General features: G+C 41.1%; 1 protein-coding gene and 1 non-coding gene across 12 annotated transcripts in view; one reads left to right on the top strand and one right to left on the bottom strand.

Moving 5' to 3' along the window:
* EEA1 (early endosome antigen 1) overlaps positions 1-26,185 on the bottom strand; it is an 81,207-nt gene that overhangs the window by 46,951 nt on the left and 8,071 nt on the right. For 6 of the 11 annotated variants that reach the window (XM_053252968.1, XM_053252972.1, XM_053252973.1 and 3 more), the window contains 8 exons: positions 13,064-13,191; positions 11,407-11,461; positions 11,227-11,292; positions 9,656-9,695; positions 5,249-5,362; positions 5,044-5,165; positions 4,099-4,254; positions 2,705-2,818 (listed from right to left, as the gene is read on the bottom strand). In XM_053252968.1, the coding sequence (XP_053108943.1) occupies positions 2,705-2,818; positions 4,099-4,254; positions 5,044-5,165; positions 5,249-5,362; positions 9,656-9,695; positions 11,227-11,292; positions 11,407-11,461; positions 13,064-13,191 (795 nt within the window). The other 5 variants (XM_053252976.1, XM_053252969.1, XM_053252978.1 and 2 more) reach the window with 5 other exon arrangements.
* TRNAA-AGC (transfer RNA alanine (anticodon AGC)) lies at positions 1,675-1,746 on the top strand. The gene has a single exon. It is a non-coding gene; the product is annotated as a tRNA-Ala (tRNA).

Here is a 26,185-nt window from a genome sequence, read left to right on the forward strand (position 1 = left end):
GATTGTTAAAAGAGAGGTGTGTATATATACACAAAGTATCCTATTATGTATGTATGCTCTGCTCCGGAAGAGCAACTACTAGGTTGTACCTCACTGCAGATAGCCACTGTCAAACAGCTGGTCCTTTGCCAAGTTCCTTTTTTCAACCATAACATGTGGTGAAATAGATCCAGTGCTCAAATTAAGGGCCAGAGGACAGACCTCTTCCTTTTTGCTCCAGCTCAGTGGGATACTGCTGTTAGGAGGTTATGGGGGGCAGGGTGATATGGCTAAACTCAGGAGAGTCAGAGTGGGCCTGTGGATTTATTAAGCAGCAGCCTACAAATCAATCCATAATCTGAGCACTGAAGCAGGGAAGTCATCTATTTCCATTTTGTATATTTTATCTACAAATACTATAGTACCACAGTATCAAGTGTGTACTGATATAAAACTGTAACATGTCACACCAGCATGGCTATTTTCAATGCTTTATTTTTGCACGTGTCACATTTAAACTCTTTCTCACATAACATTAAAAACATTTATAATATGAATGTCACTGACTAGAATGCACAGTTCGAAAATATCTCGCTCTCTCAATTCTGTGATACATCAGAGGTATTTAGCTTGCCTGGGACAGATCGAGTAGGTTTCTTCCATGTGAACCAATGTGAAACTTGGGAATGCTCCTGGAAAAACAGGTGGCAGATGTGGCCAGGGGAACCTTTCACTGACTGCATTAAATTGTGTAGGCGCCAATCCTCCTTGGAGAAGAGAGATCTTGCCATGCTAATCCAGCTTCCTTAGCCAGCAGAAATAAGGACTACTGTAATGCACTTTACAAGGCAAACTAGAAGCTACAGGTTCAAAATGCAGCCCACCCACCTCCTATTGAGAAGTGAAAACACAGAAAGTTTACAATTACATTGGTTGAAAGTTTCCTTCCAGGCTCAGTTCAAGGTGTTGCTGCTTATCCTGGGTCCCACATACCTTCAAGACCACCCCTTCCTATATAAGCCTCTAGGTAGCTGAGCTTTGAGGGTACAGCCTTTTCCAACAGTCTTTGCTTTTGGAAGTAAATATCTGCTGTAAGAAGCAGGACCTTTACTATAGTGGTTCAAAAGCTCTGGAATTCCCAACTTGCCTTCCCAAAGAGGTGTGTAGTAATTTCCCTCTGATAGTCTTCTGCAAAGGATGAGACCTAACTTCCTGAGCTGCTGATCTTATTTGCTGTGTTGATGTTTATGGGTTGTTGTTTCTTAATGGTTATGCTGTTTTAATATACTCAGGGTTTTATTTTATTGTTGCAGCATATCTTTCACTTTTTTATTTTGTTAGCAAGACTTGATGGCAGGATAAAGATACGGTACTTAAGTAAAATGAATTAATAAGCAACATTCTGAAATGGCATATCCCATACTGAAAGGCATTATCAGAATCACTTCTTGAAAAACTATTAGGAAGAAAGCTCATTAACAAACTAAATAATAACAAATAACAAAAAGGAAAAACTATTGACCTGAAACATGACCATAGATGTCTTCAAAAAATGTTGTGAAGCGAAATAATTTGTGACTCAACCTAAAATAAACTATTAGAGAGGTGGTACAGCATAGTAACTGGGCTGCAAATCAAGACTTCCCCAGTTCAAATCCTGCCTCTGCCATGAATGCACAAGGTGACCCTAGGGATGGGGCTGTAGCTCAGTGGTAGAGCATCTGCTTAGCAGGCAGAAGGTCCCAGGTTCAATCCCGGGCATCTCTAGATAGAGCCAAGAAAGACACCTGCCTGAAACCTTGAAGAACTGCTGCCAGTCAGTGGAAACAATTCTTAGTTAGATGGACCAATGGTCTGACTCTGTATAAGACAGCTTCCTATGTAAGTCACTCCCTCTCAGTCTCAGCGCTCCAGCTGCAATATATGGGAATAATTATACTTATTTACTTTACAGAGCTGTTATTGAACACCCAAAAATGCTGTGCAAAATGATGATGAAGGCAGAGAGGAGGAGGATGAGAGTCACTAACTGCAAACTCCTGTTAATGTAACAGTGGTCAGTTAACAAACCAGATTAAACCATGATTTCAGATGCTGTTAACTAACCACAATTAGAACAAACCACACAGCTCCCTGAGTTCACATGTAATGAGGAACTATGGTTTGTTCAAAAACAAAAGTGGAAGCTTTGAGTCACTTCTCTGCACGTGTGATGGAGTGGGGAATGAACAGGATGTGAGTACTTGAGGCATGGCTCTCTTTGGCTCTGCTTATCCCCGTATTACATCTGCGTGGGACCAACATCCTTGATTTATAAATCCATGCAGAAATAAATACTACTTGGTATAACAAGATCTTGAAATTTTATTTGGAAAGTAAAGCAACAAATGCAGTGATATAGGTTTTTTAAATATTACCTCGAATTTAAAGACCTCCATTAGAAAGCAGCAAAAAAATAAATTGATGATGGTTGAATGGTGAAAGGAAGCAATGATAATGCTACTACAAAATTTAACATGGATTTTCATAAATCTAATAGATCTTATTTTAAAGATTTAGTCTTTAGCTAACTTTGTATCCTATAACATGCAGCCATTTGTCTAGAGTTAATAATATAAAAAAATATTATTTAGCAATTATTTAGTTCAGGAACTTGAACCAGCAAAGGTTTACGAACACATAGTTTTTATAAATAGTATAGTATATAGAAGAAAGAAAAACATGCCTGCTTAAGCCCATTTTCTGTTAACAACATTTGGATTATTTCCTTTATATAATAAAGAGATGTGGGATTTTCAGTATCTAGAATCAAAGAAGAGGACGGAGCATCCATCAACAGCTATGAACATGCAAAACAAATTGAATTAACAAGATGTGAAGCCTACAGTCTAGACACACAACCTACCCATATAATTTACAATAGCCTAAAATAATCTTAATCATGTTTATTCAGAAATGTACAATACAACTGTCTTCCAAGTGTGCAATGGAATCAAATGGATTTATTTTATATACTGCCCCAAATGCACACCTCTGGGCAGTTTACAATAAATATAATATAAAAGGTTAAATGTATAATTAAAATATCTGAGTAAACATGCTTAGGATCAGGGTGAAAGTCACCTTGATTACTGAAGTGGTGATTTTATCGATACACAGCTGCTGGAAAAATCCCACATGTATCTATTCATTTTTGAAGATCTGCAGCTACTAAGGGAGTGATTCCTTACAAGAATCTACCACTATGTTTAGCAGAAGTTAATAAAGACACTAACATTCCAAAAACATATGCAATGAAGCACCTGATGGAGTTCATTTTTAAGTATTTTCAAACAACTTCAAACATCCCATTAAGAGGAAGAGATGCAAATGCAATTTTTCTCAGAGCTTATGCCCAGCAAACAACTGCAGATGAATTGTTTTATAACACCTTAAATTTTATTTATATGTTAAAGTTATGTGAGCGACAACAAATTTTGATATGTGAAAAACTTAAGAGTTATAAAACATCTAATTTCTAAGTTCAATCTCACACGATCCCGGAAGCCGGGTTAAGGGAGCATTTGTGCCCTTAACCTTATCTGAGAGCCGGGCTTCAGTGCTTGGTTTGGTGTCACAGGACCACCAGGATCTGCATGGATCCTGGAGGTTCTCACGGTTAGCCAAGCCCAGGCTTGGCTGCTCATGAGAACAGCCTCAAATATTTGAATACAGTGAAGCTACCTCAAGTGCATCTGTTCAGGGGATTCCGCAAGGTGACTAGTCTCGTGAATGCATTAACCGGGGAGATGCCTCTGCCTTTCTGGAAAATCTTCAAAATATAAGCTGACCAAGCAGGTAGCAAATCAGAGTTTTGAAACAGGGGATTGTTTTCGTGAACACTATCGCCCTGTTCCCCTCCTGCCTGAAGTCATTAAAACATAACGATGTAATAATGAAGTTCAACATGGTTACATGCAACTACCAATGCAGACAAGCTTCAAAGGATGATCTGAATTGATAATGATGGTAGCCTATATTAAAGCTATTCATTCAAGTAAAGAGAAGGTCTTGCTTATTATAATGGATTCACATTCGCTATGGGCATCATTTAACTGTACTTTTGGACAGTTTAATTACCTCTGACGTCACACCTTCCGCTCGCAAGTGCTTGCACTCATCCTTCCATTTCTCAGATTCTTGTTCACGCTCTATAGTCATCTTGTCCATCAGTGTTTGAACCTGGACTAGCTCCTTCTTTAATACAGCAACATCTTCCAGCCCAGGCCTCTGAAGCTTTATGAAAGCAAAAGATCAATTAATCTTATGGAAATCAGTCTAAAAGCATGCTTTCAATATGGCTTACCAGAAAATTTTCACAAAATTGTATTCTAGATTGGGAGCACAAGAAGACTAGATCTGTATTGTGCTGACCAGATTCAAACTGGAAATAAATGGTGTAGAATTACACAACTGTGACTGCACACATTTAAGTAGCAGTGCACCAGCCCTGTCCCCACAACACTGCAGGCATTATGTGATACGTACACAGCAAGGTGGAAGGGCCTGTGTTACAAACGTTTCACTGTGCAGAATGTCAGACATTGAAATGTTCAGAGAAAATAAAACTGTATACATTCCAAGTGTAAAATTATTTTTCATTTACTCTAAAAAATTCACAAATGGTTTAAACAATAAAAAGGAATGAGAAAAAGAATGAGTCCCTGTCCAAAAGGGACTAAAATCTAAAAAGAAATACAAGGGAGACACCAGTAAGCCACTGAAGAGATGCTAAGTGAGGCTGAAACAGGGATATTTGCTACCCGCTGCCAAATATAAACATTGTAGTCACCATTGTTAAAAAGTGCCTGTTTGCCCAGTTAGCAGAGGTTTAGAGCTAGAGAATGGATCCTTTATTTAAAAAAAAAAAAAAACACCAACCTGTACAGGCCCTTGTTAAATGATTACCAATGATGAGCAATGATAGCTTGTTTTAGAAGACTGAAGTTAGAATGATCAAATAGCTGAAACACATCTCCTAGTTTGGAGAAAGGCATGATAAAAATAGAACCACATAGGAATTACCAGCTCGGTTTTTAAATCTTCGCATACACCTCTCTCTTTCTGTAGCTCTTGGGTCAAATTGGCCACTTTCTGTTCTGCAGCTTCTCTAAGGCTCTTTTCTTCATCATATTTGGCTTTAAAATCTGGTTAAGGTCACACAAAAAGTCATTCAACTCAATTGAAACAGAAACAAGAGACATATTACAAAATAATTATGGACACTTACCCACAATTTCAGTGGCCAGTTGTGCTGCTTTCTGTTCAAATAAATCTTTCATCTGCTTAATATTAAAGTTTTCTACTTGACTCTCTTCTAGCTGTTGTTCTAATGATTCTAATTCTAAAAAGAAAATATTCCTAGTAAATAAATCTAGATGCACAGTTATGTTCTTAAAGATATCTATACAGATACAACAACAAACAAATACCTAGTCTGTTGTGTTTTTTTCAGTAGGATCTGGTCATGTACATAAGCACTGTGCTGTCAGATCCCCACTCAGCCATGAAACCCACTACGTGATTCTGGACCAATCACTTCTCTCTTCATCTAACATAACTCACGTGGTTATGTTTATCCTCACACTAACCCTGGAGATAGGTGAGAATGAGAGAGAAATGAATGACCCAGAATCACACAGTGAAGTAATCCTCACGATCGCTGCAGGAGGCTACCCCCTTCTGTGAGGAGGAAGCCAAAAGCACTTACCTCCTTGCAGACAATCACTGCCTCCTCTCTGGGAGGCCAAATCAGCCGCCCACACAACTACCGGCTCTGTCACCCTGCCCCTGGAAGTCCCAGGATGCCCTGTGCGAGTGTGCAGGACATTCTGGGGAGACCCCGAGGCTGGTTGCAGCCTCCCAGTCAGGGGTCTACTCGCGTGTCGCCAGAGGCACACAATCAACAAAACAAGGTTAACAGAGCACTCGCTCCATTAACCTCATTTAAGGAGAGGGGTTGGTAGATGGGCTAGCCACCAGGGAACCACCAGGCTCGCCCATGAGCCCAGTGGTTCTCACGATGGGGGAAAACTGGGCTGCGCTCCCTTAGCCCAGTTTTTCCCCATTGTGAGAATAGCCTCAGTAAGTTTCATGGCTGAATGGGGATTTGAACTTGGGTATCCCCAGTCCTAATCCACCGCTCTGACCCCTGCCCCATGCTGGCTCTCCACTACACCATGCTTTTATAAGTATGGGGGGAAATCTAGCAGTGTTAGCATACTTTTGCAAACACACACACACACACACACACACACCACCTATAGCCTAAAGTAGTACAGTCCAGACAAAAGATTTTGCATGCAGTTGTGGAGACTGCATGAACTATTTACTTAGAAACACACTTCACAGGCTTCAGCTGAATTGACTTCCAAACAGACATGCTTAGGACCGAATTCTAAGACACCGAAACCTGACTGTCTTCCAATCACAGAAAAAAATCTGACCACAGTTACAGTGTTTGTCTCTTCAGACAAACGTTAGGAGTACAGTGGACAGGTGGGGCTTCTGAGCACATCAGCATGGGGACAGAGCTTCAGGGTACACTGTCAAGATGCTGTATGCAAGTACAGTATCCTCACTTTTTAAAAAATCTAAAGATCTCTCTAGACTCCTCCTATCCCAATAGCCTATTGTGGATGTAGCAATATAAATAAGACTATTTCTGGAATGTTAAAAGCAGGTGCTTATGCCTGGCCCATAAGGCAGAACCAAAACAAGAGGCATGCAGATGCGCTGATGTAAAGGGCCCCATAATGCTGTGCCAAAGCTGGGTAGTAGAAGCAACACAAGGATTCTGTCATTCACACATCCATGACACATTCTGCCATTCACACATTTCTTTGGGCCATTAAGAGTAGACCTCAGTATGAATCCTTGTTTATAACAGGTAGCAAAATGTTGTGGATCTTCGCCAAAACTGCAAGCCTTGAGTGAAAGTGACATAAAAAAAGAAAACCAGCCACCAAACTAAAGATGGACTGGACATGTTCAGTCACAGGAGCATACACACTTTTAGAGAAAATCTCTGTCTCTCTCATCAAAACACAGGACTGGCACATTAGGGTAGGCATGCCAGTCAGCTGACTGGTTAAATATTGACCAGAGTCAAAATATTCCACGAAGCCATGGTGAATGGAGAATTGGCCTGCTACCTACTTAGCACAATTGCCTTTTACAATTGACATTTTTCTTCAGTTGGTGCTATTTTGCTTAATTTCAGTTTCAATTTCATTTTTGAAAATTTTGCCACTGTAGGCTAACCCTTGTGTTCTGGGATAAAAAAGCCAGTAAGAACCTGTTCATTAAAACTGTTCACCTTTTTAGAAAATATACCTAACATTGTTAAATGCTGTAATTCTTCATTACAATTAGTCAACTGAAAATGCTCCCCACTCCCCTCAGTTCACCATCCCATTCACAGACTGAATTGGGGTGCATATTTTGGCAATTTCTCAATAAGTTAATGAAAAGTGTGGAGGGGCAGGCAGAGGGCTTCCTAGATTCGAAGCACAGTTCTTTATTCTTAAATGATTGCCTTGCAGCAAAGCTCCTCTCAGGAGGGCATCATTTTTTGTGGTGACTGCACCATTTCCCCCAGGATATCCTAGTACAAAGCTGTTTCCAGGGCAGTTTGGGGAAAAACAGGTTGCTTACCTTTAACAGATGATCTGGTAGCGGTTCCATGACATTCATAATGTTTGGGTTCTGCGCCTGCGCAGACCAGCTTCGGGTAAGAAGTGGCCGACTGTTCAATTGCAGGTAGAGTGGTATTAGGCACGGTAGCAGTGGCCCTATCAGTCTCTGTTGGCAGCATAGTAGCCTGCCCCCTCAAGCAGCGAGGACGGATGGGTGGGTTTTATGAATGTCACGGAACCACCACCAGATAATCTGTTACAGGTAAGCAACCTGTTTATCTGGATAGTGGTTCCAGACATTCGTAAAACCCACCCGTCCATCCCCGCTGCTTGAGGGGGCAGGCTACTATGCTGCCAACAGAGACTGATAGGGCCGCTGCTACCATGCCTAATACCACTCTACTTGCAGATTGAACAGTCGGCCACCAAGAAACTGAGCGGAGGGATGCCTAGCCGCCAATAGACGGTACTGCAGGCATGTGCAGTTGACGGTTTTAGGCGTCATGAGGAGCTAACGATTCTTAACCGAAGCTAGTCAGTGCAGACTCAGAACCCACACATTATGAATGTCTGGAACCACTATGCAGATGAAATGGCCACTGTGCCCGGAGAAGTTGCTGAGATAACTTCATCCAAAGCAAAATAGTTTTTAAAAGAACAAAATACACCACTGCACCCCCCGCCCACTGCTAAACTCCTCATCCCACCTCCCCAAATTTCCCCCAAAAACTTCCCCAATGAAATTGCCCCTACCTCAGTTCCTTCCTCCTGACCCAGATTCAGCCCAAACTTTGATTCTGGCCAGGCGCTTCTTGGTTCTAATCACGGTTTTTAAAATATCAAATTCCTTAGTTTCACAATAACCAGAGCATACAATTCCACATAATACCCTCACCACGGCACACAAGTGAAGTTATCCCCCTCCCCTAGAAAGTGAGTGGAGCCTCAGCCTTCCTTCTGACCTTGTAAGTCGATGAGAGGGGTATCACATCTTGCACACAGCTTGGCTGTGCCTCTGAGGTGCTCCACACATTTTGAGAACACAATATAACAGGCAAGCATCTTGGTCATTCTTTCAAGTTAGGAACCAGACTGGAGCAGGGGATTATTACAGCTTCAGAGGTGCTTGGAGGATACCCTCCTCCATTTCCAACACAAAAGGAGGGCTGAAGCTGGTTTTCATGCTGCAATTTTGGGATGCAGAGTGCCTCAGAAGTGCAGTACAACTGTGGAAATGATCCCCTAAGCTTGAAGCTGTAGAGGGCAGCAGGGGATTATGACATCACACAATGTTCAAAAGTGCAACACAAGGTCAGGGACAAGACTCTGCCCCTTAGCAGAGGGGCATGAGCCTGTCAAGCCTAACTTTCTGGCTGCCTACCAAGGCCTGCCAAAATGTGTGGACCCCTGGAACTAAAAATCATCTCTCTTCCCCGCCACCACCCAAAGTTAGCATACGCATCAACCCTGCTGATGATCAAAGTATTATTTGATGTTTAATAAAATTAATGCTTTAAAAGTATTGACTAATATTGGACCACTCAACTTCTGACAACATGACAGTTATAGCTTTCTGAAACAGCAGAAGGGGCTCTACATAAAAGAACACCACTCTGTTCTGGAGTATTTTATACCTTTATAGAAGTGCATTTTAGAAATTGTATGTTATAGAAGAATATTTTAAATGGACTATCACAGACCAAGGCTGCAATCCTATGCATAGTTGTTACACAAGAGTAATCTTCACTGAACAAAGCTGGACTTGCTTCTGAGTAAACATGCATAGGATTGTGCTACAAGACAGTGTTATTATAGCACATAGATATGAAGAAAGAGATAACATCGATAACTTGCATATCTATGAAGAAAGGCTTCTTAAGAGATAGGTGAATAATGTCTTTTTTTTCCCCCAAGCAAGGGTCTTCCCACCCACCCCAATGCACAGTACTGGAATAATTAACACCACAGAAACTGGTTTGGTTTTGTTTAAAGTTTGTCACCTGTAGATGTAGCAGTTGCCAGTCCATCAGGTTTAGATTCCTTAAAAAGAAAAATAAGAACATGTTTCACTAGAAATTGGGGAAAGCAGAAATATTTTCATAGGCATTTAAAATCCTCTATTCTTAGAACATGCAAATGCAAATACACTGTTGCACTTCATGCTACAAAGCAATTTTTAAGGTATTTACACACCACTTATGCAATTACCACTGAAGAACAGAAAATGCCAAGATGTTAGATATGCCTGTATGACTAAGAATAATCCTGCATTTGAGTACGTTTCCAAGACTAAAATAGCCTCTTCTACACATCAAATGCCCTTAGTGAAAGTCCACCTTACACTAAGGACACAATCCATTACACTGTACTATCACACAACCTCTATTCGTTTAAGTGGAATGCCACTGAAATGAATAGCAGTTGTGTAGCAATTGCAGTTGGGGAGAATTGCAACATCATTCACCCAGAATCAATAAACAGGAGAGAAAGGGGAAATGAGAAAGTGCTAAGTGCTCTCCCAAATACTATTTCTTGATTAGCACCTACAAATTTGAGGTGGTATAAGCTAACTTTATTTTTAGAGACAGTTTTAAAGATACTGAAAGCAGTTCCTTCTTAGCTTATAAGCAGACTCTGTATTAGGGAAAGGTAGAAAGGAGAAGAGAAATTAGCAAATGAAAAACAGTAACAAGGGGTAGTGGTGAAAAGGAGAAAATATTTAAGTCTGATGAGAGGAGACAACTCAAAATGCAGCGGAGATGATAAAAGGCACATAGAGCAGAAAATTCAAGCCCATTGCTCAATAGGTGCCAATCAGGCATATGTATAGAACCAGCCAGGCAAATTTCATGACGCAAATGGTCTCTGCGCATGCGCAAATGTCACAAAAAAGGCATCAGCGCCTGAACTGGGCCACAGCCAGCCCGGGTTGTCATTTGGGAGGCCAGCAGGAGGAATTGGAGGAGCCCCCACTGCCGATGTCTCTGCTTCTGCCCCTGCCACCTGCACTTTAAAGGTTAAGAAGTACATTTTCTTCTCCCCACCGCCCAGGCTATGTAATCCCCCTGTACTTGTAAAGGAGAATCCTCACTGGATTCCCTTTTACATGCACACCTACGAGCCGGTTCTTAAAACTGGGAGTCATTCTGGTTCGAACTCTGACAGCCCAAACCGGGCTAGCTCGATGTCAAGCCCGGGTTGAATCGAGCCAGCTCACATATCCCTAGTGCCAACTAAAAACAACAGAATGGGAATGTGAAACCTTAGAATAAAAGCCAGTCATCATATTGTTGCCAGCACTGTATAAGGGTGAATACTTTTCTAAGTTATACTTGTTTGATACACATGTGAAATTCTTAATTCTTATACTTAAAGCAGGTGGGGGGGGAGCCCATGGTAACAGCTTTTAGACTAACTTTTAGACAACTATTTTTACACAATTCATTACACAAGTTATGTAACTAACTGAATCAGGCCACGTGCCTTACAAAAAGGGTATTAATCTTCCATTTCAAGGATGATAACAAACTGCTTGTTGTAAACCTGCTTCAAGTATTTTTAAAGCAATTACTTGCTGCCTCTGCCCTCGGACTTTTTCTAATTCTTTCTTCAGCTCTTCCGAGTACCATCGCTCCTCCTGAATTAAAAAACAAACAAAACTTAAATGTATGTTACAAGCTTACAACTGTGGCACTTTTCCAGTACACTTGTTTGAAAAAGAACTGCACACAAAGTAAGGCATGCTTCCAACCTTAAGTGAAGCTTGCAAGTCTTGAACTTCTTGTCGTAGTAGTGTTACGTCATCCCTGGACACATTCCATGTTAAAGAGAAAGAGACAAATAATGTTTAAATTTGAATTCAACTGCAACAATCATTTTAACACAATTTATTTCTGTGAGATATATTTAAACAAGCACTTTCCTAAATTCCAAAATAAGAACGGAAGAGTTGAATTAATTCCCTTGCAAACTAACCAACACATTAGAAAGGCTAAAACAATTAACATGAGTGCCTTAAGCTGAGAAAGCAGTCCAATCTTGAACATGCTTACTGTGAGGGAAATCACGTTTCGGTCAATGGGGCTTGTTAAGTGTGCTTAGGACTGCAGCATGTGCCAGATTTTAAAAATATATGCACAGTGGTATCCAAACTAATGCCACACTATCATCGCGGGGTGTCTTTAGGAATCCCTTCCTGCTTCTACAGCCACTTGTGTCTCCTGAAAATGTGTTCTTAAGGATCCCACAAGCCTCAAAGGGCTGCAATGCAGGGGCAATCACTGAAAAATCCCCCTCCCCTGGCATATGACCAAAAAGACTGCCCCATTGGCACAGCATGAGTCTGGATGTCAGCCAATGCTCTTTGTATGATGAATGTAGAGATTCCTTCTTTTTTGGTTTAAGCATTTTTGTTTTAACAGCCCTTTTCACATTCAGGAATATGTCCATAAGAGCCACACAGCCCTCACAGGCACTCTCCTGGACACAAAAAGGGCTTTTGCAGGGAGGGGAGAGAATCACTTCCACTTTCCAGTGCTGCAAGGCAAACATTGTGCGCTATTAAGTTGTTCCTTGCGAAGACAGAGCTCTTGCTCTTCCCTCAGTAGGCTGCACAGCATGTTAACCTATACTATTTAGCAGAGAATACGACAAGCTTAAAATGTCATTAAAATGTCATTATAACATACCGCACAGCAGGCGGCCTGTCTGAGGCATGTGCTCACCACTTCCACAGCACTTCAAACCCCACCGGCACGGCTTGCAAAGGAGGGGAGACTCTGGGACTACTAAGGAGTGTGTCCTTGTACTCCTGCTGCTACTTCCACAGGGAATAATGGAGTAGTAGCAGAAGTGCAGAGCACATTCCTTAGTAGCCACAGAGCCTCGTTGCTTTTGCAAGCCGTGCTGGGGGAGTTTAAAGCCTCTCTCTGTGAGGGTCTGCTTTGACATCTGTAGCTGCTTCTAAAAAACAAACAAAGACCTTTTTCTTTGTTCAGGCTTTTACCCCTTAGGGGCTGCCAGGTCTCTCAGCTCTCCTGCTATTCTGTCTGTCTTGTGGTGGTGTTGCTTTTTGGTGTTTTAATGGCTTTTATTGTTTTAACTGGTTTTAATGTTTTAATGTGATTTTTTGATGGAGTGTTATTGTATTTTCATTTACATAAAGCACCTTGGGATACGTTTTATGAAAGGTGGAATAAAAATAAATAACTATACATAAATGAATAAATAAATAGCCACAGAAACAGCAAGCTCACCTATCACTTGGACAGGCAACTCGCTGCACAGTATGTGAGCCACTGCTACTTTTTTTAAAAAAAATCAAATTTGTAGACCGACTCAAACTTCTGTCTCTGGGCAGTTATCATTGCCAAGAATAACAAAAGAGACAAACCAGTATTGCTCAGCACCTTTTTGGAGACAAGTTAGTTTCTCCTCCATGGCTTGTATCAATACCAGAGTCATGAACTGCTTCATAGTGTTTAAAAAGTTCTTCAGCTGATCCATGGGATTTCATACAAAGAGGACAAATAAATCCCTATAACATGAAGCAAAAAAAGCAAACATTTAATACTATTCACATGGGCTTTTTGACATCTTCCTTTCTGTAGAACATCCACTGGCCTCATCCAATTTGCAGAAGTTCCGTTTTCTTTTCCTTTCACTGTTCACCTAAACATACAATATTTGGATTTGGGGCAAGAAGAATAAAAGAGAAAAACAGGGAATACACACCAACATTTCAACAGTACAGTTTTCGTGTGTGGATATAAAACTGAGCTCCCATTTATAAAGGTACTATAATTTTCAGCAGGAACGCTGCATTGCTGTAAACACTGAAGCTAAACAGAACATAATGAGCATTGAGTGATATCAGTACAGAGACTCCAATCCTTATGTATAGCAGTTTCTTATAGTAAGCCCGGAGATTACCATGAATGTGGATTCCGCGGGTTGGGGGGGGGGGGCATGAATGTAAAGGTCACATCAGCGTAAGCGCCACAGGCATTGAAAATTAACTTTTAAACACATATGCAGTGCGGTGTTTATGCCAAAAAGTACGGCACCTCTAGAGAACTTAGTCACAAATGCAGATGAAACAGAAAGAACCACTTGGGATGCACCTACCAGTTTGAGCCTACAGGAGTTAAAGTAGCAAATACCAGTTAGGGGTTTTAAATTTGATGAGCAAAACATTACAAACTCAAGGACAGAAGATAACATATGCCTGCCCCATCTGAATACTGCAACTATTATAGCAACTGCCATGTTCATCCAATAGCATTCCTTAAATCCCTCCTTTCACATTCCATGTTTGGGTTTGTTTACCACGTACATGATATAGTTTGGTCCACAGGGCATTGTTTTTGCATATAAGCCATCCTTTAACTCAAAGTCAAAACAAGTTCCATTTTCGCATGGCTTAACTCAGCACTGAAGAAAATGTCTGCTTTCTAACTCTGGTACAGTTTAGATATCATGCCAAACAGCGGCTAAAAAAAACCACTTAACTATAGTTCGATGTGATGCCTGAACTGTCAGACTGGTTCAACTGTCAAACTATGGTTCAGATGACAAAACATTAAAAAAACACAGCTATAGCTCCACCTCAGGAGGCAGGTCTGCCACAGAAACAGGATTGCTGAAGATACCAGAAATTAAAGCAGATAGGCAGTTTTAAACCGTGGTTCACCTGTGCATTTAAAAGCTCAAATCATCATATGTGTTCTAAACAATGGAGCCCTTCTCACAATCAGTGAGTCTGCAGGGAGAGCTGGTTACACTCGCCCTTCAAGCAGACAAGCAGCTGTCCTTGCTTGGGCAGGCAGATCGCCTGCCCAGATGAGCACTGGCTCCTGCCAGTAGCTCCAGGGGTCGGGTGCAGGAAAGCGCCAACACGTGTCTTTCTACCCACACAGAGCTCCAATAACGAGTGTGTGGTGCCTTAGCGAGATCCCCACCCCCAGAATGTGCCAGCTGCGGCTGCAAGCAACCACAGCTGACACACGAGCACAAAAATGGGGTTAAGGGAACACTTGCTCCCTTAACCTAATTTAGAAGGGAGGCTACTTCAGCAGGTTTGCCTCCGTGTAGCAATCAGGTTTGCCACCGTGTAGCCAATCCCGGCAGTTTGCATGGTCATGCAAAACTGAGCTGGGCTCCCTTAGCTAGGTTTTGGATGTGTGTGTGTGTGAATAGCTTCTATGGTTAGTACAAAACAAGGTTTGAGCCAGGCTGCACTTTATTCCACTCTGTTATCTGGAACTTTTCTTAATTCCATTACATAGGACGGCTTCGGACATTGTGCAGACTACTGGTTGAAGCTGAGGTCTGTGCAACCTTGTTCAGCCCCAGGAGCACACGGTCCCCGCTTTCATCCCCCTACAAGCGCCTAATTTCTTTCTAAGTTTGGAGGACATGCCAAGATTGAAGCAGTTAGGTGGGTTCAGACATCATGGCCAGAGAACCCAAGGTCTGAATCTGAGGGATGAAGTAAGGTTCAACTTCTAACTTGTCTACTTAATTTGGTTAATTTTATTAATTTTATTTTACATTATATTTATTTTATTGTTGTGAGCTGCCCCGAGCAGTAGTGTACTGGAGGAGTGGGGTATAAATATTTTTAAAATGAAAAATGAAAAAGGTTCAGATCTCAAGTTTTCTAAAGCAAATAGGTTAGGACTAGAGATTGGTATGTCTGGATGTCACGACCAATCTTGGAATATCCTAACCTAGGAAGGAAGTAGGCACGGGCATGGGAGGGGGGCACATGCATTCCCAGGACTGATGGAAGTTGTCCCAAGCTCAGCTTCAACCAAAGTCCGCGTGAGGTCTGAAACTGCCCACAAACACAATCTTTGCATTTAAATAGGAATAATAATAATAATTATTATTATTATTATTATTATTACTACTACTACTACTACATTTATATCCCGCTCTTCCTCCAAGGAGCCCAGAGCGGTGTACTACATACTTGAGTTTCTCTTTCACAACAACCCTGTGAAGTAGGTTAGGCTGAGAGAGACGTAACTGGCCCAGAGTCACCTGGCTAGTTTCATGGCTGAATGGGGATTCGAACTCGGGTCTCCCCAGTCCTAGTCCAGCATTCTAACCACTACACCACGCTGGAATTAGACATGTTTTCCCTGTTCTTGGGTCTCTCTTACATAAACATCTTTTCTTCTCTCTAGAATTGTAAAAGTATGTTATCAGAGGGACAAGATTCATTCATTCACATTTTACAGTTCCAGATGAGGGAAAGATGTTTCATGCTAAATGCATGATAGATGCATTTTTTAAAAATGCTTCAATGCCTTGTTCTAATCAGCTACCTTACCCTAACCCTTAATTTCTATAAAGACAGAAAACTTAATCTGACAGTTACAGTGTAATCCTAATCCGGCCCTTTAAGGCATAGTGATATCAAAGCCATCAAAGGATGCCTATAGAACTGGCAGTAGAGCTCCTCCCCCTTTGGTTCCTGAGACATTTTTGGAAGGGCGGTATAGAAATTGAATAAATAAATAAACAAGCATCCAGAGGTAGAAGATGACAGAAATAATCACAGCAGCACAGGTGTGTAAACAATATATGTCAAAAATAGCAGAGGAGACAGCCAGGCGAGTGTTGTGAGTGACCATGGATCCCCACAGAGATCATAAGTTACAGGTAAGCAACCTGTTTATCTCTGTAGGGATCCATGGTCCCTCACAACTGGGTGAGTGACTAGCTCCCATAAAGAGGAGGTGGGTGCTAGCGGTTACCGTACTTTCTTTAAGACCGCCCAATCAAAATTGGCCTCTGGAGCAAACTGCAAGTCCACAGCATAGTGTCAGACAAAGGGCAGGTCTGAGGATCAGGTAGCAGTCCTTCAAATGTCCTTCATACTGATGCCCGTCATGTGGGCAGCTGAGGTAGCCATGGACCTAGTAGAATGTTCCCTGATCTTGGAAAGAAGCAGAATGTTTTGCGTCCTGTAACATCAGCTGAACTAGCTAGTTGGACAATCTTTGGCTTGGAACATAGGAAACTGCCATATACTGAGTCAGACCATTGGTCTATCTAGCTCAGTATTGTCTTCACAGTCCGGCAGTGGCTTCTCCAAGGTTGCAGGCAGTAATCTCTCTCAGCCCTATCTTGGAGAAGCCAGGGAGGGAACTTGAAACCTTCTTCTCTTCCCAGAGCGGCTTCATCCCCTGAGGGGAATATCTTGCAGTGCTCACACATCAAGTCTCCCATTCAGATGCAACCAGGGCAAACCCTGCTTAGCTATGGGAACAAGTCATGCTTGCTACCACAAGACCAGCTCTCCTCTCCTTGAAATGGCTAAACCTTTACTAGTCACTGCATAGAAGATGAATAGCTTGTTTGATCATCTGAATGCCTTTGTGCGGTCCAGGAAGTAAAGGAGACACCTTTGAACGTCCAGAGCATGCATAAAATATTCAAGGGATATAGAAGGGTCACAGGAAAAAGTAGGCAGCACAATGTCCTGGTTGATATGAAAGTCTGATACAACTTTAGGATGTAAATTAGGATCTTGACAGAGGATAACCTTGTCTGGATAGAATTTGGTATAAAAGGGATTCCACCCTTAGTGCCGCAGGTTGACCGACCCGCCCCGCCAACGTGATGGCAACTAGGAAGGCGGTCTTCAGGTATAGCATTCTCATGGGAGATGACAGTAAAGGCTCAAAGGGGGGCTCCATAAGCATGGACAGCACCAGCGAAAGGCTCAATGGGTGCCCGCACCAGAAGGTATAGATAGTTAACCCCCTTTAGAAAGCGCTGAGTCAGGATGGAGAAAGACGGATTTGCCATCCCAGCCCTGGGGGTATGCTGAAATAATGGCAAGGTGAACTTTAATGGGAGATGTTAGAAAGTTCCAATCCTTTGAGATAGGCAAGGTAGAGGAGTATCTGCCATATCAAGGCCTTGAGAGGGTCGAAAACTTTCAAAGAAGCTTAGGATGTGAAATGCTTCAGCTTGCACTTATAGGACTTTCTCACAGAGGCCTTTCTTTCATTTAGCAGGAAATCATCTAGAAGTTCAACCTCCAAGCCGTCAGTAAGAGGGACCACAGAGCGTGGTGGAGGACCTAGCCTACTTCTTTTACGAGGAGATTCCGACATGGTGGTAGGTGACAGTAAGACCCCTTGCATAGCCGAAGGTAAGAGCCGGGAACCAGGGTTATCGGGGCCACCAGGGGCAGACTAAAATGCACTGTGTGTGCTCTTGAAGGATCTTCCCTACAACTCTGGACGGGAATGGGGGGGGGGAGATATAACTTGCCCTGCCAATGCAGTTGAAAGGCATCTCCTAGTGATCCTTTTCCAAGGCCCACCCAAGAACAGAACAGAGAGCACTTAGTATTGTCCATGGTGGCAAACAAGTCAATACTGGGTGCACCGCATGAGTCAAAAAAGTCTGACAGAAGAGCAAAGTTTAGCTCCCACTCATGGAGAGTAGAAAAGGAGACATCCCGACTAAGGGAGTCATTATCCTCTCCTTTGATATGAACAGCCATAGGAAGGAAATCGTAATGCAAGCACCAGTCTCACAGTTTAGGGCAAGGTTGTTCAGGGACCTCAACACAGTGTCCCCTTGGTGGTTCAGGTAGGCAATAGCCATAGTGTTATCAATACGTACCTGAACCACTTGGTCTTGGATGACGGGTAAAAATGCTTTAAACGTTAGGCAAATAGCCAGGAGATCTAAAAAGTTAATATGTAGTTCCTGCCTGTATTGATGCGGCTACAAACATTTATGCAGAGATGTATTCTTCATCTCTTTATTTAGGATGTTATATACTCCACAGTCAAAAGGATATCGTAACAATAAAGATATTCTAAAAAGCCTTTAACAAAGAATTCAAGTGGTGCAATCATATGAGGTTTGATCTCACTGTCAAAATAAAGAGATCTATTGTTTCTCTTTCAGCAGAACCCAGCAAGTGTACTGCAAATTCACCACATTCTGATGGTAGTATAACAAGCAAGGAGGATTTAGATTGCTAATTCCCATTGTGCTATTAAATCCCTGCCTCCACATGCATAACTGCCAACTGCCAGCCTTTTAGAGCAAATATTAAACAGCAAGCAACTTGTCTCCATCCTATGACCTGCTCCCTTTTCAAGTGACTACTTAAAATAAATGGAACTTGCACTGTACAGCTCACTGTATTCAACTGACAAGCATGACTACAGGTGGAATAGCTGCTGAATTTCTTAATGGGGGAAACGGATATATTTGCCTAGTTTTATATACACATCTATCTCATTTGTTATAGAACATAAGGCATCTTTAAAAATGAAACACAATGTAAAATTATTATCATCCAAAATGGATATATTTTTGTTGAGCCCTCTTTTGAGGCATCAACAATTGAACAACTGTTCAATATAAATAAAGCTTTAAAAACAAAAAATGTAATTGCATCAGCTCGTATTAACTGCTAACTGGGCAAAGAGGCACCTTTTAAGGTGGTGATTCTCTTTATTTAGCAGGGGGAGAGTAACTGGCCCTATCCACCCCTAGCACAGTACCTCTAGTGACTGTCACTGGTGTCTATCTAATGTTTCTTTTTAGCTTGTGAGCCCATTGGGGATAGGGAGCCATCTTATTTATTATTTCTCTATGTAAACTTTTGTTGAAAAGCAGTATATAAATATTTGTTATTGTTGTATTACAACGTTGTGAAACTGAGGATGGTAAATGTGTCAAAGTATGTAGCATAACCCTCAGGGACATATTTAGGAGGCATACTGAGTTATTCTATTTACCTGAACCCAAGACTAGGTTTTTTCATATAAGAAATCAGGAGGCTGTCTTAAATTCAGAGTCCTATTCCTTTCGATTAAATGCAGGTTTATCCTGTATTTAGCCTCTACTTTTTAAGGGGTTGTCTTAAATTCAGAGTCATCTTCACATTACTGAAAATATTTATGTATTTTTTAAAAAGCTCTCAAAAAGCTCCCTTTTCACAAAGAAAAAGGGAGGGAAGATGGTTTCCTGTCTCAAAAGGGCTCACAATCTAGAAAAAAACACAAGTAGACACCAGCAACAGCCACTGCAAAGATACCGTGCAAAGGTTGGATAGGGAAAACTGCTCTCCTCCACTAAATATAGGTGCCTCTTTGCCCAGTTAGCAAGTTAGTCTGGATGAGAGTCAGTAACTTTATTCATGTACTAAAATTTAAGAGATCAGATTATAGTTCCTATGGCCATCCTACAGATAAAAGGTAAAGATTCTGGCTACAACCCAGGACACTGCAATGAAATACATGATATTAAATTACAATGGCTGACATCCAGACTAATACTGTGCTTGCACCAACATGCTGCACTAACGAGTTCCACTAAGTTAGGAGCTTGCATTCCAGACCAGTGTTGCGCTAGCTGTTGCATTAGCACAAAGGCATCGCGCACGCGCGCACATACACACACACACACACACACACAGAATGTATGTTCCAGCCTAGTCCTTGTAGTAGTGAAAGTTTTTGATAAACTGAGCAACAGGTTGCACAACCTTGTATAACTCCAAGAGAAAGTAATCCACTAGTGGTTACACAACATCATGGAGTACCACAACTCTGCACAGCTCCATAAATGTATATGTATGTTACTGCTCTCATTGTGCTAGTGCAATACTATTCTGGATGCCAGTCCCTGTTCCACAAGCACAAAAGATGTTCCTAAATGACCACCAGCTATGCACTGGTCTTGCGGGTGTGCAACTTTGTGGCACTACTGAAGCATTAGTCTGATGTCAGCCACTGAAATGCCTATTTTTCTTAGTTCAGATCTACATGGCTGGCAACATTCTGATCAAGGGGGAAGATGACAAAAAGGTCTCTAGCAGCAAAATATTTTGTACTGGGCCTGATAATTGGTTTATCTTATGAACAGCAGAAGTGGTCTGTCCCTGCCCCAAAAAGAATTCTTTTAAGCATCCATGGGAGATTCTACTAGACAGCCCAAACACGATCAAGCATGCATATCTGACTCTGGTTTCCCAACCATAGTTGCACAGCACTCAAAATAAAAGAGCAAACTAAGACAGATTACTTAAACAGAAATTTCACCAGCTGTGAGCATCATTATGTACATTTCTGAGCATCTTTAAGAACTTAATAAACTGGACAGCATCAATCTGTCCAAAGAAGAGAAATCAATTTTCTTAGATATCCATGATGTAAGTCTTTATGCTGCAATGTTCCGATTACCTAACCATAAAAGTCCTATTCAGACATAAAGGATCTTCACATGAGCCAGATGGGGTTAGGCGGGGAGAGCAGGCCAAGCCCACCATCCCCACACACAAGCACCCACGGAGCCCTGGGCAGCCGGATCAACTGCTCATATGATTACTGGTTCCATCCGGGAGCCGGTAGGGCCTGCGGGGATCAGGGGCTGCCTGGCCCCCGGAAGTCTCAGGATGCCGCACGTGAGTGCACAGGGCACCCTGGGGAGACCCCGAGACTTGTTTTAGCCTCCTGACGCGGGTGTCCTTATGAGTCGCCACAGCACAAAGCCGCACCGTGGCAACTTGCAATCACCAAAATGGGGTTAGCGGAGCACGCACTCCGCTAATCTCATTTAAGGGGGGAGGGCTTAAGCGGGCTAACCACCGGGAGCTGCGCAGCTCCCAGTGGTTCCAACCACAGGAAAGCAGGCTGGGCTCCCTTAGCCTGCTTTCCTGCAGTCGTGAGAATAGCTTCATTATGCTGTACTTATGTTCAGATGTCTGCAGTACATGCGTTAGGGTGACTGCACCTGTATTCATTTTACAAGTGGACCTGGGTACAGGTTCCTCAAATATGGGTACAGATAGGAAGCATATTGCTCTACCTGTGTTCAACATAACATGCAAACACTGAACACAGATTGTACAAGTGTTGAACATAATATCTGAATAGGGCTAATAACCTGGCTCCATTACTTTATTAAACCACACACATTACTACTAGTTACTTAAGCTACTTAAGGTAATTCCCATACATGCATGATAATTCCTGAACTTAAAAAAAAATGTGGTGGTGGAACTTGAAATTTTTATGTTTTAATAAGACTAGAAAAACATTTATTACAGCTCTTTAAGAGCTAATGAACTTCAGGATAGTTAAAATCTGCTAGGAGAATTTACAGAGCTTGCACTAACATTTACTACAAGTGTTTTATTTTTTCATTTGGAATTATGCATCAAAATCTTTAGGAAATCTTCTGAGAGAGACAAATTCTGACTTCTTTTCAGTTAGTAGAGCCTCCTTTCTCCATAATATGCCTATTCTCTATAGAAAGTCTCTCAAGCAAAACTAATAAGGTCCATGGATAGGCCATTAGCATGCTCTTTTGGCACAGCCAATTGGGATCTTTTAGTAATTCCAGCCTCCTGTATTTTAATCTGTATTTCCAGTCCTCATGTTGCAGGCAGGTTTGTAATGCTGTGGTAAACGTTTCCATTTTGGCCTATGGCAGAGACCACGCAGCTCACCCAGGATACAGAACTTCTAAATAGGAAGCAAGTCAACAACAATTCAAACATTTAAATGTGGAAATAATGTGCAGGTTAACAATAAGATATGGAGAAGCAAAATCAAGCAATATATTAAGCTGTTCAAATATCTGGATAAGAAGTAAACCATGCAAAATTAATTTTCCAGTATGTAAGTGCAAATCTTCAATACTTCAGACATTTCAATGAAGACAGTTGCAAACAAGAAAGAATTAAAGACACTCCATGACACACATTTGTCATTTACTTTTTCTTAACCCCCGTAAGGAATCAGGGTAGATGGTACCCCATTTGAAAAGGGGAAAGATAAATACAACTTTGTTTTCAGTGTTCTGCAACTCCATATTTCAAGTCAGGCTCAACTTTAATGAGGTTATGCATCCTCTGGGTGTTTCATCCACAACCCACTTGTAAAACTGTTTAAAACCACAATTTATACTAATACGAATATTGGGTTATTGCCAACTCCTAGAAGGCTGACCTGCTGAGATGTGTTAATTTGGGTTTGCAGATGCAATGGGTCTGGGCATACCCCAGTTCCTGATCACTTAAGCCTATTCAACATGAAATCTGCAAAGAAATATTAGTTAAATAACCGACTTCAATATATTTCACAAGGAAAAGACCAACAACTAAAAATATGCTACTACAATTCAGGTATGTAATGGGATTGGTTAATGCTTGGGCAATTATTTACTCTGCCAGAACCATTGGTAGAGATATTGAGAAAATAATTTGGTCTATTAGAAATATAGAAAAGATAAGGTGTGTTTAGTCTCTATGCTCCTTTCCCACAAGAAATGGAAAGAACCAGTTCTGGCCCAACCATCTATAGGCACAGAGTGATAGAAATACTACAACAGCATTTTGTGGGGTCTCTTTGATGCCTAGCACTATAGGTGCATATACTTTCCATTTCCCATGCAATACAACAGGGATTGGCAATATTCCAATATCTGCATTAGTATAAACTGCAATTTTAAACTACATTACAGGGGAGTGGTGGATGAAACACCCACAAGACATTTAACCTCATTAAATTTGAGCCGTACTTGGAGGAGAGCTGGTCTTGTGGTAGCAAGCATGACTTGTCCCATTAGCTAAGCAGGGTCCGCCCTGGTTGCATTTGAATGGGAGACCACGTGTGAGCACTTTAAGATATTCCCCTCAGGGATGGTGCTGCTCTGGGAAGAGCAGAAGGTTTCAAATTCCCTCCCTGGCTTCTCCAAGATAGGGCTGAGATTCCTGCCTTTAACCTTGGAGAAGCTGCTGCCAGTCTATATAGACAATACTGAGCTAGACAGACCAATGGTCTGACTGAGGATATGGCAGCTTCCTATGTAAACATGGAGTTGCAGAACACTGAAAACAAAGTTTTGTTATTTCCTTTTCAAGTGGGGTATGATGCGCCATCCTGATTCTTTCCAAGAGTTAAGGATGGGGGCAGGGAAATCTCCAAAAAGGTCTCCAAAAAAGCTGAAGAGGCCAACACCAAAGCAACCAGAAAGAAAAAGCAGTCATTCATTACAAGCGACCCATAACCAAGCCACTGAAGCCAAATAAACAAGACCCACAGTAACAGTAGGTAGTTCATGAAGCTCTTGTCTTCTTGGTTCTGTCCCAACGTGCTCATTCTGGTAATGCTCATTCAGATCAGTGGCAGTAATGCACATTTTCATACACACTGGACAGATGAAGCCCTGTGAAACAGTTGTTTTTAGGCATGTGCCATTTTAAGAACATTGTAAACAAACCAAAGATCAAACAGATAAAGAACAATATTTCTCAGTAAGCAACCTCATTTGAGAATTATATCATCTTTATTACTTTTAAGACTTTAATCCATTAACACATTATTCTAAGAAGAGTTTAAAATGGGAATACACTAGTTTTCAACATTTGTTTTCTAACTTTTTTTACAGCACTCTACTTGTGTTAATAGCAAAGTGCTGTTAAAAGCCAGTGTATTCCCACTGTAAACTCTTTTTGGAATATTTAGTGCAGCTTCCATTTTCATTCCATACTATATATGTTTATAAAATCAGAGCAATTCTTTTTCAGGAACCCTCTAGTTTGCTATAAAAGAATGCAATACCAAAAATAACATCTTTTTAAATTGCTAATTTTTATGCCACCTTGCACCCCCAGCACAGTACCTCCAGTGACTGTTGCTTGTGTCTATGTTTCTTTTTAGAATGTGAGCGCTTTGGGGACAGGGTTCCATCTTATTTATTTGTTGTTTATTTGTGTAAACCGCCCTGAGCCATTTTTGGAAGGGCGGTATAGAAACTGAACTAGTATTGATGATGTTGATGATGAAGAAGAAGAAGGCGGCATCCCTAGGCGGTTTACAAAAGTTAAAATACAACTCCATAAAATAAAACTCCATAAAAAGCACATCTAAACCCTTAAAATTGTTTTTATTGGTTAACTGATAACACCCAAAAAAAAACCTGCCATAAAAAAGACCAACAGAAGCAGGAGAGCTGAGAGACCTGGCCAAAGATCCTAACTTCCATGTGTCCCATTAACTGGTTGCTTGGGGCGGGGGGGAGAGACTCATGGAATTCATTACTGCAAGATACTATGAACTAACATCTACTTCACTATGCAAATATTTTTTGTTCAACTAAACTTTATTACAACAATCATCCTTAGAAAAACATCAAAGCACTTCCAAAAATGATCCTATTTGCCTAAAATAAGAATTATATGTATTGGCTAGGGCCGAAACTGAGTGGTAAAGCATCTGCTTTGCCTGCAGAAGGTCCCAGGTTGAGACTTCTGCCTGAAACCTTGAAGAGCTGCTGACAGTCAGTGTGGACAATAATGAGAAACCAATGGTCTGACTTGGTGTAAGACAGCTATTAAAACAATATACATATGACTTCAGAGAACTGTAAACAGCAACAAAGCACTGTATAGTTTTGATTGCCACTTCTTGAACAGTTTCTCTCCCATTTAACATGGCTCCAGGCACTTGTTTGTTTTCTCGTGTATATGCACAGTATCATAAACATGGAGGCCAAAATTTTGAGGTTGTGGTGGGCACTGAATATGAAAGCAGCAGATGTATAGGGCCAAACTAGTGGTAGACTACCCAACAATTCAGCTGAGCCACACTGAGCGATGTTCTAATAAGGTACACTCTGCATACATACACAGTATTTAAAACAAGGTCGGCTAACGGCTTTGGTAGGAACTATGAGCCTGAGACACTGAAGTACAAAAAGCTCTCAACCATTTTTTGCTCTTGCTGAACAATTCTCTCCCTGGCAGTTAACTAACACCATAATAATATATATGGCTATATATTCCTAGAAGAATTAATGGCAGGATTGATTTTCTTTTCATTTGCTGAAAAAGGCACATTATGCATACTAAATAATAAACAACATAGGAAATAAACAACATAGGAAATAAACAACATAGGAAATAAACAACATAGGAACGGACTGTAAAAAGCTCACCCCTTAGAGTTAAAACAGACTAGGGTAGTAACACATTTTAGTTTCTCAAAACCTTCATAGCATAATCCATTGTTAACTTCTGATGTGCAAATTTCATTGAAATGAATGAGAGATGCAGGAAAGACCTGCTCTTGCATGTAACCTATCCGTTTTGATGTGGATAACAAGTGGACTTCCCATGTAAAATGCAATAAATGATTTCTTGAGTGGAGATGACATAACACAGTTTTCAAGTACAAACCTATCATGCATATACCAAACCAAAGAACAAAAGAAACCTCTTCCCTTGGACCAAATTCCCAACAATGAAATTTAAGAGACTAAAAACAAAACTTGTGATCAAATCAGATGAATGTACATTCAATGTCTCCATTCTTTACTAGACTATTCACACATCCTAATGTAGCTTGATACTCCATAATGACTGTAAATTATACAATAAAAAACTAACATTGATACAGTTAAAAACTAACATAGTTTGATTTTAATTGTTAATTTGTTTTTAATTGTTTTTATCATGTTGTGAACCGCCCTAAGCCATT

This window comes from Hemicordylus capensis, chromosome 5 (assembly GCF_027244095.1).
Source record: "Hemicordylus capensis ecotype Gifberg chromosome 5, rHemCap1.1.pri, whole genome shotgun sequence".
In the NCBI taxonomy this organism is placed as follows: Eukaryota; Metazoa; Chordata; class Lepidosauria; order Squamata; family Cordylidae; genus Hemicordylus; species Hemicordylus capensis.